Here is a 22,463-nt window from a genome sequence, read left to right as displayed (position 1 = left end):
ATAACATTGTGGTACACTTCCTCTGCCAGCATGGAGGTTTTGAACGCAGCCTGGCAACGCTTCAATCTCTCAATTTATCTGAAAAGCAATTGATTATTCCATTCATTAATACAGGATGAAATTTATTGGCTGAAAATGGGCCATTCAGTTTCTTTTTTGCATTAAGGCTCGGCACGAATCAATGCTCACTGATTAATAATTGAGTCCCGCATCACTCCTCTGTCTTCCCCTTTCAGAACCTTTTCAACTGCGACTCTACGGATGCATTCAGAGCAGACTCTGCGGTAGCTCAAGGCCTTTCACCGGGTTTAATTCAGAGCGCAGTTGAACTCCTGTGAGCGTGCTTTCTGCTGCCCTGCCTGAATACACTACAATACAACAGACGTTAGTATTGTCTGTGTCTTTGTGTCAGGGCGGCGGTTCTGTTCCACGAGTCATCGAGTGCGGGCTTCCTGTGGAGTCATCCTGCTGCGCTTTCAAGAAAATGTTTCACTCTCCTCTATTTTTCCAACTAATAGAAGAGCCGAGCTAAAGAAGCGCTGATTTCGGAGATGGGAACAGAGATTCATACCTGACACTGAAGAAATCAGTTTCAGCTCCTCAAGCTGAATGTGAAAGGATTTCATTAACGGTTAAGAGGGTTGATTAGACTGTGATGCAGTTATTCAGGAATCTGAACACTTCCTGTCAAAGCCACAGAAATCAACCTCTAGTAGTCTACAGTACGTCCCATTGACTGAAATCCTGGTCATCTGCATTGCTAAAGGTATTTATAGACAATCACTTTTGTAGTTTTAACTTTTAGGCTAGGATTACATATCTGTCAGCATGTATCTATGCTGAGCCTATTAATCTAGGGAATGTATATGAGACAAAGTAATTGTTTCACAAATGTTATGTATATATATGTATTTACATGTATGTATAAAACATACCATGTTTAAGACTAATTTATATTTCAGTAAAAAAATAATAATAATACTTTCACTGAAATAAAGCCAAAGCAAAATATTATCAAATTAATAATAATACTAATAAAACCATAAATAAACTTTATGTTATCTTTATAAACATTATATGAAATTAATAATAACAACAATAATAATAATTATATTAGGAAAAAACATTTAATACAACTTTTCAAAATTATATTGTCACTGAAATAAAGCCAAAGCAAAATAATAATTTTATGAAATTAATAATAACAACAATAATAATATTAGGAAAAAAAAGTTTTCAAAATGATATTGTCACTGAAATAAAGACAAACCAAAATAATAATATTATGAAATGAATAATAATAATAATAATAAAATTATAAATATAACGTGTAAAGTTTATGAAATTAATAATAATAATAATAAAATCGTAAATATAACGTGTAAAGTTTATGAAATTAATAATAATAATAATAATAATAATAATAATAATTACATTAGGAAAAATATAAAAACAGTTTTCAAAATTATATTTTCCCTGAAATAAAGCAAAATAATAATTTTATGAAATTAATAATAACAACAACAACAATAATAATATTAGGAAAAAAAAGTTTTCAAAATGATATTGTCACTGAAATAAAGCCAAACCAAAATATGAAAATAATAATATTATGAAATTACTAATAAAATCATAAATTTAACAATAAAAGTTTCTGAAATTTAATAATAACAACAATAATAATATTAGGAAAAAGAAAATCCAAATAAAATAAAAGCATTTTCAAAAGTATATTGTCACTGAAATAAAGCCAAAGCAAAAATGTTGAAATAATAATAATATTACCAAATTAATAATACTACTACTAATAATAACAACAATAATAATATTAGGAAAAAAAATAAATGAAACTGTTTGCCAAATAATATTGTCACTGAAATAAAGCCAAATCAAAATATGAAAGTAATAATATTATGAAATTAATACTAATACTAATAAAATCATTATTATAACAATACAAGTTTATGAAATTAATAATAATAACAATAATAATATTAGGAAAAAGAAAATCTAAATAAAAAAGCATTTTCAAAATTATATTGTCACTGAAATCATAAATATAACAATAAAAGTTTATGAAATTAATAATAATATTAGGGAAAAAAAATCTACATAAAATAAAACTTCAAAATAATAACATAATATTATTGTTAATATGAATAATAAAATCATAAATACAACAATAAAACTTTATGAAGTAATAATAATAAACAATAATAATAATAATAATAGGGAAAATAAAAAAATAAAAAAAGTGATTTGTATATACATGTATAAAATGTATACAACATATACCATGTTAAGACTAATTTATATTTATATTAATTTATATATTTTATAGCAAATTAAAATATATTATTATAATTTGATTATTAATTAATAATAATATTATTTGATTATTATTACTATTAAAATAAATATAATAATAAAGACTTATTACATTAATAATAATAATAATAATAATAATAACACTTGGGAAATGAAAAAAAGAAAATCAAATAAAAAAACAATTTTAAACAATAATATGTTAAGTTAATGGTGAGAGCCAAATAAATACTCAAATTTTTCACAGTCTGCAAACACAGAAGAACCACTCACATGGCAACAAATCTACATAGATTTCTACATCTTTCTGGCAACTATGTCACATGACGTAAAAAAAAATCGAAATGATCAACGCAAATGATCTAGCGAATGTATTTAAAAAAAAAAAAAAAAAACATTAAAGAAAAAGACACATGCTAGGGGACGCATGCAAACATCACTATAGAGGACAAAAAATAACAGCATACCATCGAAAATAACTTCTAAAATAACAGCGTTTTAACCTTCTCCATGGATGAAGACTGAATGGATAACATGCTGCACATGTTTTCTAAATCTTCCTCCTGTATTAAGTTTTACACTAATTTGTGCTCAAATTTTCCACATCCATGTAGAAGTGTTCGCCAAGCTAACACCAAGGATCGATGATGAAGAGAGGAAGCGTGAAAACAAAAACATGGATGAACAGCGTCCGATGCTGATGAAGTTATCCACAGAAAACTCACCTCGGATTATGTACACCTGCCCACCTATTAAGTGCTTTAGACAACAGAACAAACCGTCTGACAACAGGTGAGGAGTGACAGCAAGAGCAGAGGGGATCGGCAGACATCAGGGAGAAAGAGAGAGAATATCAACAACAGCAGGAGAAAAAGAGCAGGTCTGAAGGTTCAATCACATTAGGTCAGATGTAACGTGTTCATAAAGCACACTGCACCACTTCAGGTTAAGGGCCAATGCATAAGACAAACATGCAGCCTTCATCACCATTTCATAACGCTATCTGAAACTTATGGGGTGACGTTTATGAGCAGTTATGAGTGCTTTCCGAAGGCTCTTATATTGTGCTCTTTGACTGAAGTGTGACGGAAGCTTTGGGAAGGTTAGGAAGACGTTTAACAGCGTTTATCAGAAGAGTGACTGAAAATTATGGACAGAGAAAGAAAGAGGGAGCACCTTTGGGGTCAAAGGTGAGAGGTGACACTATTTGTTCCTTATATAAGATGATACAGGAAATGCAAGACTGATCTGGTGGTAAAAAAAGAAGAACTCTCTTCTGGACTCACTGGGAGGTTTATTTGCTGCCAGGTTTTTAAAGTGGCTTCCTTTGATGACCTCCACAGAGAGACGTCCCGTAGTGGCGTTGTACACAAGCCCCAGCAGGATCTCCGGAGCCGACCCCTGTCCAGCAGACGGGAACGACGAGGCTGTCTCGCTGCACGACATATCTGACACGCTTGCCTGAGATTCACTGCCCTGGGACACACACATAATCTTTGGTTAACTTTTTACTTATGTAATTTAATTATTTACAACGGAGGCTAAAAGTTTACATACACCTTGCAGAATCTGCAAAATGTTAATAATTTTACCAAAATAAGAGGGGTCATACTAAATGCATGTTATTTTGTATTTAGTACTGACCTAAATAAGATATTTCACATGAAAGACATTTACAAGAGAAAATAATTGTTGAATTTACCAAAATGACCCTGTTCAAAAGTTTACATACACTTGATTCTGAATGCTGTGTTGTTCCCTGAATGATCCACGGCTGTTTATTTATTTTTTGTTTGTTTACTGATAGTTGTTCATGAGTCCCTTGTTTGTCCTGAACAGTTAAACTGCCCGCTGTTCTTCAGAAAAGTCCTTTAGGTCCCACAAATTCTTTGTTATTTCAACATACGCAACTATTACAGAAGGTTCAAACGCTCACTGATGCTTCAGAAGGAAACACAATGCAGTAAGAGCCAGGGGTGTACATTTTTAACAGATTTTTTCTTTAGTACTGTCCTTCAAAAGCTACGGTAGATACTTACATGTTACCCAGAAGACAAAATAAGTTAAATTTACTCTAATCTTCAAATTCAAAAAGTTGTCACCCCCTTCTGAAGCATCAGGGAACATTTGAACCTTCTGTAATAGTAATAGTTGTCCTCAGTGTAAAAAAGATGGATCTGAAAATCATACAGCCATTGTGTCAAATACACAAAAATGCTGAAAAACCAAAGAATTTGTGGGACCTGAAGAATTTTTCTGAAAACAGGGGGCAGTTTAACTGTTCAGGACAAACATGGAACTCATGAACAACTATCACTAAACAAAACTAACAAAAAAACAAAAAAACAAAAAAAAAAAACACAGCTGTGGATCATTCAACACAATATTAAGAATCAAGTGTATGTAAACTTTTGAACAGGGTCATTTTTAACTACTAAATTATTATTTTCTCTTGTGGACTATGTGTAAACGTATTTTATATGAAATATCTAATTCAGGGCAGTACTAAATAAAAAATATGCATTTTGTATGATCCCTCTTATTTTGGTAAAATAATTAACATTTTGCAGATTCTTTCAGGTGTATGTGAACTTTTGACCTCAACTGTATATCAGGGGCGTTTCCTCTGAGGAGACAAAATATAACATTAAAAAGTCTATAAATCACTTGGTTTCAATAGAAACATTGTCCAACAGCAACACCAGTAGTTAGCGTTACAGTGGGAGTCCACGTCTCTCTTGCTTCCCCAGAGCCCATTGAGTTTTAACAGAACCCCTAAAAGCGTGCGGTAGGTTTGGTGGAGGGTAATTGAGGAATGGTGGAATATCGATATCATTAAATACAACAACAACTCACACATATATAACCACTTTATGTGAAAACAAGTCTTAAAATGGCTGACTTAACATGATCTGTGAGAGTTTTTAGTGAGTAAGCAGCTTGGTGAAATGTGTCACTTGATCCATCAGAAATCCTTCTAATATGCTTATCTAACATTTTTTTTTTATTATTATTATCAATATTTAAAACAGTTGAGTACATAGAATAGAAAGAATCCAAAAGAATGAACGAAAGAATAAATAAAAATATCCAAAGATCAGAATTTATACACTATTATTATACACCATACCATTTTTTGGTATGGGAAAGAAATTCTAAAAAAAGTATACTTTTATTTAGCAAGGATGGTCTAAATTGATTAAAAGTGATGATAAAGACATTTACAATGTTACAAAATATTTCCATTTCAGATAAACGCTGTTCTTCGGAACTTTCTATTTATCAAAGAAACATAATAATAAAACAAAACATAATAATACTACTACATGTTTTTGAGCAGCAAATGAGAAGATTAAAATTATTTCTGAAGGATCATGATGATGCTATAAATTCAGTTTTAAAATCATAGGAATAAATTACCTTTTAAAATATATATTTAAATTGAAAAAAGTTATTTTAAATAGTAAAAATGTTTCAAAATGTTACTGTTTTAGCTGTACTTTGGATCAAATAAATGCAGGCTTGCGGAGCAAAAGATACTTTAAAAACATTAAAAAAAATCTTTTGACTGGTAGTGTAGGTTCACAAATATATTGTTTAAATCAGTGGTTTTCAATCCTGGTCTTGGGGACCCACTGCTCTGCACATTTTGTATGTCTCCCTTATCTGACACACTGGCTGTATCCTGAAATCGCCCCCTATACCCTATTCACTATTCCCTACATTAGTCCACTCGTACAGTTCACTTGAAGGAGTGAATGAAAACGAGTGAGTGAATTCGGACACTAAGTGCACCGGAAGGACTGCCGCTTTTGCATAGTATTGCTTACTGTTGAACAATCATTTAAAACGGACAGTTCGAGTAGTAAGATTAAAGGATTTATCTTGAACTATGTCAAGGAGTTTATGTATAAACCTTGGTTAAACAATTTAATAATCAATTTACAACAAATTTGTACCTGTGTTGTACGCTGCATTACGCAGTGGACGAGCGCGTTGTAAAATGAACAGATGGATGATTCAGCTGCGGGCGCCATCGTCTGGAGAGACGCAGGAATTCAGTCGGCGCGCGACTCTCACAGTGCATTATGGGTTATCTCTAGCTGTTGAGCGTACATCGGTTGTACACTCGTTTTTGCGGTGCATTGTGGGATTGAATGAGTGCACTCGAGAACGTCCACTATGGTTTCGAACACCACTTAAAATGGCTGTCCCCTCAAATAGTGCCCTATTTGAGGGTATAGGGGGCGATTTCGGATACAGCCACTCAGTTCAGCACATAGATCTCTCTCCTAACGAGATGACAATCTGAATCAGGTGTGTTAAATAAGGGAGACACACAAAATGTGCAGAGCAGTGGGTCCCCAGGACCAGGATTGAAAACCACTGGTTTAAATTGTTGCTGCATTGACTCAATATTTTGGAATAAAGGCTTAAAAACACTAACTTGATGAGGTTCAACATCTTTTGACAACATTTTGTCACACTCACAGGTATGTTGCAGCAGGGGTCCAGTATGATGGGGACTGACATCTTGCCCTGCAGGTTGAGTTTGGTGAGGTAGAACACCTTCTCTCCCAGAGCCTTCTCCTTCTTCATCCTGCGGATGCTGTACAAGCGGAACCGGACTGCGTAGTTTCCGATCATTTCCGACTCGATATGGCTGAAGTGAAATGTCTCGGTGAAGACTGGGTAGGGGCCACGCTGGATGATGGTCTTTGCCCTCTGTTTTTTGGTGGGCATCAGCACCAGATGCACCTGCCAGGAGATGTTACCCATGCGTTTAAGAGAAGGAATGTCCGTCAGCGCTGTTATCGTGACAGACAGACGCTGGTCAGACGAATCGTAGTCGAAGATGACGTCGAGAGTTCCATACTGAGCAAGAGGCTCAGGGTCGTAACCTTTGGGAAGCTGAGCCGCCGATCCACGTGCAGACAAATTCTACAGAGGTGAGATGTTTGATGGAGAGGAAGACATTTAGATGGAGTAACAGTTACCATCTGAGGCTTGAGGTAAGTAGATTACTTTGGTGCAGGAGTTTACATTTATATGTGCTCTTATATGAGTGCTTTAAATACTTAAAACAGACAGCTGTGACAAATTCCATGATGGATGAAGATATTTTTTTTAATGATTGATGGCTAAGGTTTCTATTGCTATCATTCATATAACAAAGTTAGACAGAGGATGTGGCTCAGTACGTTCACTGCTGCATCACACTGCTGTAAACACATCAATTATTACAGAGGTGTCTACAGCGAATGCATATTAAATTGTGAAGCCGTTAGTGCCTGCATCTGTGTTTGTATGCATGTGATGTTAAGGTAATGAAACTATTAGTACTTCAGCTCATTACACGAGACAGCAATGCCCTATAAACTAAACTAATAAAGACCAATCAAAATGAGCTTCTCGCTATAAAACAGTCTGAATGTATTTAAATAAATGTCTTGTTAAACTGGGTGGGTTGAGGGATTTTGAAAATTGTAAAACATTTCTTAAAATATTTTATAAATAATTAGAAAATATTTTCGAAAAATATATTTTTTATGTAAGGTTTATATACATGTTAATTTATATGCATTTAAAAATGCATATATATTTAAAATGTAATAAATATATATATTTATAAAATATTTATAAATCATAATATAAAAATTATAATTATAAAAATTATATCAATTTGTATACATGTTAATTTACATATTTAAAATTTCTACATATTTTTAATACGTAGATACGTAATACGTGCATGTAATCATTTATTAATTAGAAATTATATTTGGTCTTTATTTTATTTTAAAATTACATGATTAAATACTAATATATATTGTTTTTTTAACAACAAAATGTGCATAAAGAACTGCAACGAAAAATATCAAAGACACAAATACTTTTTTGTAAGTTATATTTAAAGTTCCCTCAAGGCCCTCAATTCAATGTATGTATATGTATATATATATCTTTAAACATTTCTATACATACAATACATTTAATCAGTTATTAATTATAAATTATAAATGGTCTTTTTTATATTTCTTTTAATAAAATTACATGATTAATTACTAAAAATAATTCAATAAAAAAATAATACATATTAATTTACATATATTTAAACATTTCTATATATATTTAACACATAATAAATGCATTTAATCATTTATTAATTGCAAATTATATGTGGTCTTTATTTTTTATATTTTCATAAAATTATGACTAATTACTTTTTTTTTATGTTTTTTACGTTTACATTTTAGTTTTTTTACAATAATAAATAAATGCCCATAAGAACTAATAGGTATTCTTAGGTTATGTCTAATCTTTCCTAGAGTGTATATATATATATATATATACACACACATTTGTGTTTATATACACACACACACACACACACACACACACACACACACACACATTATTTTTTAAATAAATTATTAGATTTTTTTAATTGAATTATTTTTATTTAAAATTTGTATAGATATTAATTTATAAAAATATTTAATATGTAATAAATACATTGAATTATTTATTAATTATACATATTTGTTTTGTTGTTGTTGTTTTTTTATAAAATGTGCCTAAAGAACTAATTGGTCATGTCTATTCTCACCTAGGGTCACCAAGTGAGTTGGACTCCCAACACAAAACAGAAAATTAGTCCAACAAAACAGGTCCATGAGACCCCTGCTAACGAGGACCATTCATCTTTGTAGTAAATTTTTGCATATACAGATTTTTTTTTGGCTGAAACACACCTCTGGGCTGAGTACAGCAGTGCTGTCACTGGGCACATCTTCTTCATAGCCCTTGTTAAGGAAACTCTCTGTTTCCTGTGCTCCGCTGACCTCACTTGGACATTTTCCATAGCTGTGCATGGGGCTCTCGCTCCCATGGGAAAGGTCACATTTGGCGTCGCCCAGGTCAGATGGCGTGCACGACATGCGTGGTGACCCATCCTCATCCTGATAGGGCGGAGGCTGCAGCTCATCCAATGGTGGAGTCCGTCTCATTCGCTGAATACAGTTTACTGATGTGGAGAAAAGTGAGAGAGATGCATTTAGAGCAGTGTTCTCAAGCAATATGAAAAAGCAAAAATACGGGACATAGATTGGCAAAAAATTGCTGACAAAGTGCATTAACTGGGGTGAAAGTTTCCTTGAAGTAACTTTGAGTTTAGCTTTATACACATGCTCTCAGTAACTCAATTCTCGCATGAGACTAAACCTGAAGCATTTGTGTTTTTAGGAGACAAAAATGATATCTATTAGGCTTGTAATTTATAATACAACTTTGTTATATGGCATTCAAAGCTCTCTAGTAAAGCATAAAACAAGAACGGTTCTTTGAAACCCTCAGTTCAATTTAAGAAAAGGTCAAAACCTGACTTTACAGACAGTGTATAATAAGACTATCCCTTACACCTGCATCTTCAGAAACCATTCAGTTGTCCTTCAAGAGCTACAAATCGCTGTGTATGTGTATGATTAGATTAAACAAATCAGCATGTTTCATGGCCTGATTTACCTGCATTCACACTACAAGTTAAACTGCTCTGTAAAGAGAATGAACCAAGTGGCTGTTGCCATAGTAACATGCTGCTGGTCAGGACAGGAAGATTTAGCGATCTCATAAATACAGCGCATTCTCTCTCTCTCTCTCTCTCTCTCTCTCTCTCTCTCTCTCTCTCTCTCTCTCTCTCTCTCTCTCACACACACTCACACACTTCTGCTGGGATAACTGGTTCTGACTATCGGGAAGAGACATTGCTGATGCTGTGAATTTTCAAGTGGGGGATTTGTTATCCACTTTCTCTTAACCCCCTCCCTTGCTAGATGTCAGTTCTCAGTAATAATATTTTATTATTTCTCATAATAATTTAAACATATAACTTTAGTTTATTATTAGCGTAATAACTGAAAACAGTAGTGTCAATCATAATCATCAGTTGTTACTTGATTACTACATATAATAAAGCATTATTATTATTATTATTATTATTATTATTATTAATCTGTTTCCCAGTTTCAAATTATGCCGATAATTTGTAAAAAAAAAAAAAAGAAAAAAGAAAAAAAAAGTTTTATTTGTAAACAACAATTATTATTATTATTCTTCAATATTATTAACTAAAAATTAACTAAACTGATTAAATGCAAATAACTTTAATAACTTTTCAAATTACCCTGATAATACAATATGTAATAAAAATGTATTATTATTATTATTATTAATAATTAAAAAATATTTCCCAGTTTCAAATTGTTGATAATACAATTTGTAGTAAAAATGACATATTATTTAATAATATAATAATTATAATTTTGGAGTTTAACTTTTCAAATTGTGCTTATAACACAATATGTAAAGAAAATTATTGTATAAATTATTATTATTATTCATCTATTTTCCATTTTCAAATTATGCTGACAATACAATTTGTATAGTAATTTGTTATTTGTAAACAAGTATTATCACGAAAAATAATAGTAATAATAATAATAAAAATATTTTTATTATTAACAACAAAAATAAACTGTTTTTACAGTTTAACTTTTCAAATTATTATGCTGATAATACAATATGTAATGGACATGTATTTGTTATTATTATTATTAATAAAAAAATACTATCTATTTGAAATCTATTTCCCAGTTTCAAATTATGCTGATAATACAATTTGTTTGAAAAAATATTATTTTTATTATTAATATTATCTGTAAAAAAAACAATAATTACTATTAATTATACAATAATAATAATAATAATAATAATAATATTAGTAATAATCATTATTATTATTAGGAACAAAATAATATTGTGGTTTAACTTCTCAAAATATTATTCTGATAATACCATATGTAATGAAATTTGTTATTATTATTAATAAAAAAAATACTAATTATTTCTCAGTTTCAAATTATGTTGATAATACAATTTGTATTAAAAATGATTATTATTATTATTGTCTGAAAACAACAGTAATAATTATTATGAACTACACAATAATTATTATTATTATTTTTAGGAACAATATAATATTGTGGTTTAACTTTTCAAAATATGCTGATAATACAATATGTAATACAAATTACAATATCACAAACTGTTAACATAAATAATACCACTTATTAATATTAACAACAAAAATAAACTGTTTTTGCATTTGAATGTTTCAAATTATGCTGATAACACAAAATGTAAAGGAAATTATTTATTATAATTATTATTTCCCAGTTTCAAATTTATATGCTGCTATTACAATTTGTAGTCAAAATTGTATTAATAATAACAATAATAATAATAATTATTATTATCTGTAAACAACAATATTATGAATTATATAATAACTGTTATTGCAGTTTAAAATTTCAAATTATTATGCTAATAATACAATATGTAATGGGAATGATGATGATGATGATGATGATGATGATGATGATTATTAATAATGTTTTAATGCCAGCATGCACTGGAACTGTTTGTGCAAATCCAAATGCGGATACATGTTCTCCAGCATGATTTGAGATTAATCTAAAGAGCATCTAGTGCTTCAAAGAAAGCGAGAACATCTGGAGTTCACATGATCGATGTCACAAATTTACTTATGACCCAGAAACAGAGCAGAATCAGAAATATTACTTCTCCCTCTCTACATCACAGCATTTCTTTCTTTTAAACATTTCATAATCCTAAAACGGAGAACCATCAAGATATGACAGCACAAAAGATAAAAACTCAGAAGCAAAATTCACTTTTAACGAGGATGGAGGAAAGAAACATCACTATGATTAAGATGACGGAGGAGCACGTCCGCTTGCCTTCTGTGTCTCATTGCTGAATGACGTCTTTGATCATAAACACTGCAGCATTTTCAACCTCAGGCTATGAACAAGAGCAAGAGAAATGTCTGTCTGTGTGTATGAGACTCTGTCCTATATCTCAATGATGTTTTGATCAACTCTCAAGTCAGACATCTCTCATGTTTCAATTTCATCTAAATGCCAGAATAGATGTCAGAACTATAATATTCAGTATCATCAGGACTTCACCGAGTGATTAGTAACATGACATTTACGGCTCACTTAACTTGATTTTCAAGTTAACAAACACTCAGCTCATTTGTTATGTACTGTATGAGTGAAAGATTGTCGGTATGTGCGCACAGTATGAGTTGTGAGTTTTGCGAGCATTCAAGCAATATGAGTGTAAGTGTATGTAAATGTGTGTGTGTGTGTGTTAGCTCCTCATGTATTATACAGATGGCCTGAGGCTATAGCCTCTCCTGCCTCCAGGAAAACAGCTCACGAGAAAAGCATGCGGCTCTAACTGTCTCTCTGTGCAGTAGTTCACAGAAACAGGGGGGGAAATCAGAGAGACATATCCACCAGCTTCCTGCTTTTTTCATTCTGACAGCACTTCCCTTTGACACATTTCTTCTTTTTCTCTCTTCATAGCCCTCTGTAATCTCTCTACTCTGTTTACTGGAGTATTGGCAATGATTCCAGCAGACAACCGAAATAGCCAAGTACAAAAAAATAACCCTAAGCCTGTTCATTACTGATGATCATATTACAGCCATGTATCTGTTGGATATAAAAGCAGAGGCCGTCATCGACATCCAAAACACAGAAAAACACGATAATCTCCCTTTCCTAGAAGAGCAGAACAGAGCCAAGAAAAACTCTTACTCTGTTTTCTCATCTTTCTTTATACTGTAGCTGTGAGTTAAACTAGTGTGTGGTAAGAGAGTGTTTATGTATTAAAAAAAAAAAAGAGAGAGAAAAAGTGCATTCTGGCTTCTTATACAAAAATGTGTTCTTCTAGAACTGTCCTGATTCATTTGATATCTCATGATCTAAACTCTTTGCTCTCTGTTAGAATCACTGCTGCCAGAGAAAGAGCAACCCACAGTTATTTTTATTGAAAACAGGTTTCATTCAGAGTTTTTTCTACCATGTCTGTTACTGAGTGTTCTTAAAGAGAGAGAGAGAGAGAGAGAAACGAAGAGATGCCAAAATTCCAGTGAAAAACAAACATCCCTAAGGAGAGCATAAGTAGTTGAGCAGCGCCATCTAGTGTCATGGAACGCATAGTTTTATTTGGGTTCCATTCTAGTTGCCTTGACCAGTCTAAAGTTAGCAGTCAATACATTTGTTTTGTTTTGTTTTGTTTTTTTTGAAAGAAAACAATACTTTTATTCGATAAGGGCAGATTACATTGATTAAAAGTGACATTAAATGGATAGCTCACCCCAAAATGAATTCCAAAATTCTGTCATTAATTACATACCCTCATGTCGTTCCAAACATGTAAGACCTTCGCTCATCTTTAGAACACAAATTAAGATATTTTTGATGAATTCTCATGAACGAGCAGCAGAGGCTGACTCAGAAGAGAAGAAATTGTTGAATAAAGAGGTTATTTGTCTTTTTTCGCACACAAAAAGCATTCTTGTAGCTTCATAACATTACGGTTGAACCACTGATGTCACATGGACTATTTCAATGATGTCCTTACTACCTTTCTGGGTCCTGAATGTGGTAGTTGCGTTACTGTCTATCCAGGGTTGTAAAACTCTCAGATTGTATTAAAATATCTTAATTTGTGTTCTGAAGATGAATGAAGGTCTTACAGGTTTGGAATAACACCAAAGGGTGTGTATTTGTGTATTGAAATGTCTGCTTAAATGACAAAATTATCACTTTTGGGTGAACCGTCCCCTTAAAGACATTATGTTACCAAAAAAAAAAAAAAAAACCCTTCCTAACAAATACTGTTTTCAACAATGATAATCAAGAAAATTTTAGAATTGAAATCAAGAAATGCTTCATGCATCAGCATATTAGAATGATTTTTTTTGAAGGATCATGTGACACTGAAGACTGGAGAATAATGGCTGCTTAAAATTAAGCTTTGCCACCACATTTAAAAATATTTTAAAGCAGAAAACAGGTATGTATTTTAATTAGTGATATCACCACAAAATTACATTTTTTTACTGTATTTCTGATCAAATGAATGCAGCCTTGGTGAGCAGAAGAAACTTCTTTCAAAGACATGAAATCCCTAACATTTCAATGGTAGTGTATAAAAATTCAGCAACCTATTTTAGTACATGGCTTCCTATTTGCATTTATATAATTTAATATAGTTAATCAATATCACATGAAGAGTGTGATATTGATTTTATACTACAGTTCAATAAACAATAACTTTTACAGATAATTTACTCACCCCCTTGTCATCCAAAATGTTCATGTCTTTCTTTCTTCAGTCGTAAAGAAAATTAATTTTTTTGAGGAAACATTTCAAGATTTCTCTCCATATATTGCTTCAGCTTCAAATGGCTCTAAATGACCCCAGCTGAGAAATAAGGGTTTTATCTTGCGAAACGATCGGTTATTATTAAAGGTAAAACCTTTGAAGTTGGAGGAGAAAATCCTAACTGTCTCGAACAGAGTACACGCAGAGCTAGACAAAACGAGCATATGAAGGTAAAATGTATATAAATTGTCATTTCTTTTTAGAAAATAATCGATTGTTTCGCTAGATAAGACCCTTCTTCCTCGGCTAGGATCATTTAGAGCCCCTTGAAGCTGCATTCACACAAAATTTTGGATTTTGGAATGCAAAAAATCCTGAAATGTTTTCTTCAAAAAACTATTTATTTACAACTGAAGAATAAACATCTTGAATGACTAAAGGGTGGTGAGGGGGTGAGTAAATTATTTGTAAATGTTTGTTCTCCTTTAAGACACTTATGTTTTAGACACCATATTGCCTGTTTTTGCTCTATTTCGCCAACAAAAATAATTCCAAACACATTCACAGCAATGTTTTGCGAACATGGTAGGACCCTTGCTGTCTAAGGAGGGTCAGAGAGCTCTCGGATTTCATCAAAAATTTGTGTTCCAAAAATGAATGAAGGTCTTATGGGTTTGGATCAACATGAGGGTGAGTAATTAATAACAGAATGTTTATTTTTGGGTAAACTATCCCTTTAATTCCATGTCTCTCTGAGCTGTATTAAACAGTGTGTAAATGCATCTAAATGCCACTTCAGATGCAACTTCTGTGTTTCCTCTGCATTGCAAAAGTTAATTTTGTTGATCCTGATTTAATTTGCTTGGTAACATCCTAAATGTCTTATTATTGTGATTGACTGATTAAAATGTTAAAATTTGACTTAAAAAATGAGGCACATATGCCTATGAAAGTTAAAAATCAAATTACAAATATTGGAAGAGATTCAATTTACTGCTCTGAACTGACCACAGAGAATATGAAGAATGTCATAAACTTAAGTAGTCCACAGTAGTCCTTAGGATATTAGCACAATAATACACAAAATATTGTCTATTATCATTATCAATAAAATCCCAGAAAATATCAAGATATCATTTTTTTGTCAATACCCCACACCTCTACTTGAAACTTATTTAAATCACACCAATGAAAAGTAACTCCCCCCAAAAACAATTACTGAGTGAGAAAGCTGCTTTTTGTGTAGGTGTAAATTTACCATCATCCGCTGAGGCCTCGCTGCTGTAGCCATCATATTCAGCCGCTAGGGGGCAGTATTTCTGCCGTGTGTCCCAGCCATAGCCCTTCTGGTTGCGTGAGTTGGTCCCTGCTGAACCACCCCGGAGACCCTGCGATCGAGTCACCGCCTCCTGGTACTGGCCAATCACCTCATCATCGCTGTCCGAAGACGAGCAGTGATAGTCTGCATTCACGTAACTCTTATCTGAGACAAAGAAAGTGAGGAGAAGAACATGAACATGCATTTGTATGTAGAGCACAAGAAGAAATGACTTCAGAAAGTATTAATCACAGTCAAAATGTTGTAGCACTGGTATGAGAAGAGAAAATGTATAAAAGATTACTAGTGCAGTAATTGTAAAAAGATCTACATATGTGACTCTGGACCACAAAACCAGTTTTAAGTATCAAGTTGTATGGGTTAACATTATCGATATTAACATTTTAAGCTATTATGTCTAATTAAATCATTAGGATATCAAGTAAAGATCATGTTTCATGCAGTGTAATTTGACCAATTTTCTCATTATTGAGATTTTCTTGCACCCTCAGATTCAAGATTTTCAAATAGTTGTATCTTGGCCAAATATTGCCCTATCCTAACAAACCATACGTCAATGGAAAACTTTCAATTTATTCAGCTTTCAGATGATCAAAAGAAACAAACTTATGAATGGTTTTGTGGTCCTAGTTCACATATAATGAATAACAGAAATTCCTAAATAAAAAGGGGCAATCAACAAAAAAGCATTCATGTATATTATGTTACAGATAATGTATGACATTGCCATACTGCAAACACCACAAAACTGATTTTTAATCTTACTTTCCTCCAATCTTTAGCACAAACACTAGAGGGCGATATAGTTTAACAATTAAAAACATTCTCACTTTATAGGGAAGCTAGCATGCAGGTAATAATGAATTAACATCTGTGGAAATTCAGTTTGAGAGGCCAAGAACGCCAGTTACATGCATTAATAATTTATGTTGAAGAAGGAAAACCAAATCCTCTGTATTTCTTTACACAGAAAGAAAAATTTAAAAGAGACAGGGAGAAAAGCATAAAATAGAGAGACATATTAGGTGTCAGCAACCGCAGAAAGTTCAAATCTTCCCATAGAGAGATTTAAAGGAGGGAAAGCAAAGCAGCATTTTGACTGCAGCAGAGATTATTCCCACCAGATGAAGAGATCAGATGGACCAAATCAGTTTGAAAGAATCCAGGTGGATTTTTAAGCAAGAAAAGATAGTGGCTCCCTTTTTGCCCACAGTCATCCAATGAGATTCAGATAATTGAGGGAAAAGTCAGCAGCTTCATTCTCTCACCTCCAGCAGGTTTCTCACTATTACTAGATTTCTCCTCTTCACAACCATCTGCTTGGCTTCTTGATGTTTTGAGTTTAATGGACTCAGTTCTTTCTTTAACACAGGATCCATTTTGTTGAAGCACAGGTGAATCGTCACCATTTTGCGCTTTGAACTTTTCTTTCAGAGAGTCAGGAGCCTCTAAGAGGTCATGTTCTGTAGACAAGGTCTCAGTGGACAGCACTGAACTGGTGTCGTTGACTACAGTCTGAGGCTTAGGGTCCTTCACTAGGCCAGATGCAGCCTGGGTCTGGATTTCAATCCTACCCAGAAAAGGATCTCTTTCCTGGGCTTGCCGTGCCACAGCCTCCTTCTCTTCCGCCTCTTTTCTACGAATTCTCTTCAGCTCCTCGGCCTGGACTTTGTGGATGATAGTGTTGACATGTTCAGCGAGTTCTCCGCTCACTGTAAATGTGACGTCACTCAGTGCATAAGCCAGATCATCAACCTTTTCTGACACCGATTCCAACATGGTGGACATAGAGGGAAGACGTTGCTGGAAGCTCTTAAAAAAAGCCATGGTGCCATGGATGGCAAGTTTGAATTTTGAACTTCAAAATTCTTAATAAAAAGCTTTAGGGAATGTCTGGGCATGCTAAAAATCTAGCTAATAACTACTTCAAATGGCAAAAACATTTGAAACAAAAACGATCTGAACACCTAAAAGAAAGAAACAAGAAAAAGGAAAACAAATCATCTTTAAATAACACATTAAATAACTCATGATTCATAAAGCAACTAAATTACAGTACACAAAGTCCCCTAGGAGGTTAGATATCCCAGCATGCTCCGACTCAAACAACTGCTACACAGGTGAGGCAAGTCAGAGAAGTCAAATCTCACATCATCATGACAGCAATTTATGCTTTTCCAAAAATCAGCCACAAACCACACACAGACTAAACCGGGAAAAAGGCAAATTGCTTTTGAGCGCAATCAGATGTGCGTATGTAACGATGTATAATTGTAATTATGTATAATGATTGTAGTTTATGCAGCTGTAATGTATGCAGCAGATGGTTCGGGGAACCACTGACACCAGGTTCAGAGATTTCGTCCAGCAAATACTACAGTCTGATACATTTGGCAGCAAATATACGTAGATGTTCCCCAGAGACAGAGGGCAAAGGAGTTCTGTTCATATTTTTTTAGAGAGCGAACACCACGAGGGAGCTTCTTTCTGGCAGGGTGTAATGGTGAATACCCTCTGTTGTAAGCTGAAGAGGGTGTCCTGCTTTTTGGCATAACAAGTAAATGACCTCACATCCACTTTGACTGACAGAGGAATCATGGCCAGAATCCCTACAGGACCTCAGAGCAGAGATATGAAAAACTGCCAGTTTGACATTACCCTTGACTGGGCATACAGATATAAAGCACAGCAAGGCACTACATGACTACAATTGACATTACAAACTGTCACAGTTAGTGAACATTTACACTATTTACTAGTACATATTTATCACTGGGGATGCTACTTTTATTAAGTTATTCATGTAGTTTAAAGAGATCCAAAAATTTACATTCTGTCATTAATTACTCAAACTCATGTCATTCCAAACCTGCAAGACCTTCCTTCATCTTAAGAACACAAATGAAGATATTTTTGATGAAATTCGAGAGCTTTCTGACCCTGCATAGACAGCAACGCAGCTACCACATTCAAGATCCAGAAAGGTAGTAAGAATATTGTTAAAATAGTCTGTGTGACATCAGTAGTACAACCTTAATATTATGAAGCTACAAGAATACTTTGTGTACAAAAAAAAAAAAAACCAAAAATAATTTTATTCAACAATATTTTCCACATCTGATTTTCAGGTATGCAGGGTCAGAAAGCACTCCGATTTCATCAAAAATATCTTAATTTATGTTCCGAAGATGAATGAAGTTCTTACGGGTTTGGAACATGACGGTGAGTAATTAATGACAGAATTTTCATTTTTGAGTGAACTATACCTTTAAACTACAGTCAAGCTACTATTCATAAAATAAAATAGAAATTAAACCTAAATATACCAATAAAAAATACTAAAAAACTTGTTAATATATATTGTATAAAGGTTTGGGCTTTAAAAAAGATAGATACTAATACTGAAAGGATTAATATTGCAACAACATGCATTAAATTGATCAAAAGTGACAATAATAACTTCCTCAAATTAATTCTGTTCTATTTGTTGTTTGTTTCCACAAAATATCAAGCAGCACAACTCTTTTAACACTGATATTAATAAGAAATGTTTCGTAAGCAAATAGGCATATCAGAATAATTTCTGTCATCACAGGATTAAATTACATTTTAAAATTATTTCAATTATTTATTTAAATTATTAAATAGAAAAAACAATCTGGTCTCATGACGAAAACGTACCTCTGGGAACTTTAAGTACCGCAATGTATGTTTTGTGACATACTCAATGTTAAATGTCAACTGAGTGGTGCTTTTCAGTTTTTCAGTACATTCAACAGTTGAATGTACATACTGTACATTTTATGTGATGTTGGTGCTTTAACTGTAAAATTTTAAATGCGCCATGATGTTTTAAAATAACGTACCACCTGCACTACACCTAAACCTTCCCAATAGTATAAACAAAAGCGATTGTGACGAAAAACCCACACGGTAATTTCGTACCTTACTACACAATTCATGGCTGTTTCAAAGTGAAATGTCCAGACAGAGGCATTAAAACACACATTTAATACGTGACAGTGGCACGGTTTTATTAAGTTGGTACAGGCACATATTGCTGGGTATTTATTACGCTGCTTGAGGTACGTTTTGTGGCTGTTCAGAATTCAAATATCCGGGTAGTGTTGCTAAAGGTTAATGCTCTATCGTGTTAAAAATATCCCCTACACCAAACCTAACCGATAGTGTTAACTAGGGCTGCCTGCTAAAGATTTTTCTGGTCGACTAGTAGTGGTTCATTTTAAGCATTAGTCGACTATTAAGTGCACGTTCATTAATAAACCATAGAAATCTTAATAATGAACCTTTAATTGCCTATAGCATGCAAAAATAGCTTGCCACAGCGCATCAGCAGATATAATTATGAATGTATCAGGGAAACAGCAAGTAGACTGCATTAACGTTTTGATAATTTATCGATAAACAGTGCTTTCTTTGTTTTCAGCTTAAGAGATGAAGTCGACAACACTGACTTGTCATCTCTGCAGTAGTGATGCGCCTGTATGCATGTTTCATACATAACATTACATAATCTGTTTTCTATTTGAATCGGTTCATTTAAAAGACATTTACTCTCTATAGTAGGGGTGTAAAGCAGCCAGTATTTGTATCTGTTTTTGTATTTGTTGAGGGGGGAAAAGTATTTGTATTTATATTTGTATTCTAGTAAAATTCAAAATAGGTGTAAAAATCCTGTTATTTTGTGTGTTACACTTCTAATTTAAGTTATAGTGTAAGTATTCTTTAATTATATCCATTATAATAATTATGGATATGCAATATTGGTTGATGTTTTTGAACATGTAACAAGGAACGTCATTGAAAATAAAATACCATTGTGAACATTATGAACCCCACCACCACCCGTCCTTGTTAGAGGACGCTGAACAGACAGAATAAAAACAAGTAACACGGGAACTTCTTTCCCGTGGCGTCTGCCGTTGCTAAGCAACCATGACCCGATCTCTCAATGAAGACTCGGAAGCTTCAGCAAAGCATAAATGGATTTCCAGCATTAAAAATCGCTTGCAGTAGCTCTGCTATTATATTTATTTAAAAATGGTTATTCCTGTACAGATATGATAAGCTGTTCCTCCAACTTGGCTGTTTTTTCAATGTTATTAAGGGAAAGGGTGAAGCTGATTGGTTGGTTCTTGTCACATAACCTGCGTGCGCTTGTGGCATTCTGAAAAGTTGAGAGACGTATTTATCTCGATGCGGCGCGAACGCGCCTGTAAAAAACGAGCGCGTAGCACTGCGTGAACGTCGCTTCCATTATGAGCGTGCATACCGTGCGTCTACATTTAAAATAACGAACTTGAGCGCGCATGCGAACGGCCCCTAATGGAATAATCATGCGGGCATACACTGACTGCGGTCTCATGAGGAAACGCAGCTTTTTGATATAAAGTTTACTTGTTCCCGAATACAAATATTTTTTAAAGTATTTGTTCGAAATAAGTATTCGTAAAAAACACGCTATTTGTGCCTTTCCGAATACCGTATTCGGGTTCGGGTCCACCCCTACTCTATAGATTTATTTTCATGTCTGTAAAGCAAGTACACACAGAGTTTCGAGGTTCACAGAGACCAAGAATGCAGAAAACGCTTCCTGTTTGCTTTCATTATTTTGCAAAAGCGCAACGTTTCGTTGTTATTCTGAGTGCACACAAATAAACGTACAGTCTTTACAGATTCGAAAGCGAAGCCATAATGTAATATTTTGCCTGTTTTACTGCCTTTAGTGTTCATTTCAACTGGGAGCCTATGTTGGTGAAAACGCAAATCGCAAGCATGCTGTTTCAGCTTATTTTTTGATCTCTTGTCTTTCAGCTCTTTCGTGAATCATGTTTTTGACAGGATTTGTACCCAAGGATTCCACATCTTAAGTCCAATTCTGTGCCGGCTGAGCTACCGAGCAAGCTTGTTATGTCTGGAAAGCGAAACACATGGAGCTGTAATTATAACTGTGTACAAAAACATTTACAAGTGCTTGCTGTTTTTCCTCCTCTAGTATTCATTTCTGTTGGAAACTGCAGACATATGTACTTATTGGTACATATTTTACGTCTTGCGAAAAAGCCCCCAGAGGTACATTTTTGTCATGACACCAGGTAGCAAAAAACTTTATTTTTTTTTTTAAATCTTATTATTTCACAATACTACTGATTATACTGTATAAATCCAGCCTTGTTGAGCATAAGAGACTTTCACAAACATTAAACAATCTTACAGACCCCAAACTTTTGAAAGGATTGGTAATATAAATGGTAATGCTCATTGCAGTTTATATGCACATTCATCATTGTTGTGCTCTGCTGTTCATGCGACCCTAACAAAACAAACATGTGATCTTCACTTAATGAAGAACCATTGCAACATTACAATTTCATGTTTAGTACACAGCCATGTTTATTGTGCTTTGTCATAAGCTCACCGGGTCAAATAAGTGCAAACATACTTATCCAGTAAATGTCATTCTGATTATGCCACTGATTCTGATGCTGGGCAGAGTTATGTAAAGCACTGTGTG

General features: G+C 33.5%; 1 protein-coding gene across 1 annotated transcript; it reads right to left on the bottom strand.

The window, feature by feature from the left end:
- Nucleotides 1-267: 267 nt before the first annotated feature.
- On the bottom strand, nt 268-17,755 carry syt14a (synaptotagmin XIVa). Its single transcript, XM_073834618.1, has 7 exons — nt 17,197-17,755; nt 15,848-16,072; nt 9,081-9,352; nt 6,817-7,266; nt 3,612-3,801; nt 3,051-3,107; nt 268-368 (listed from the first exon to the last, which is right to left on the bottom strand). The coding sequence occupies exons 1-7, from the start codon at nt 17,753-17,755 to the stop codon at nt 268-270; spliced, it is 1,854 nt and encodes a 617-aa protein (XP_073690719.1).
- Nucleotides 17,756-22,463: the final 4,708 nt, after the last annotated feature.

The sequence above is a fragment of the Garra rufa genome, chromosome 2, assembly GCF_049309525.1.
Source record: "Garra rufa chromosome 2, GarRuf1.0, whole genome shotgun sequence".
Classification (NCBI taxonomy): Eukaryota; Metazoa; Chordata; class Actinopteri; order Cypriniformes; family Cyprinidae; genus Garra; species Garra rufa.
Note: the sequence above shows the minus strand (reverse complement) of the source record. Positions and strands in the feature narration are given on the sequence as shown.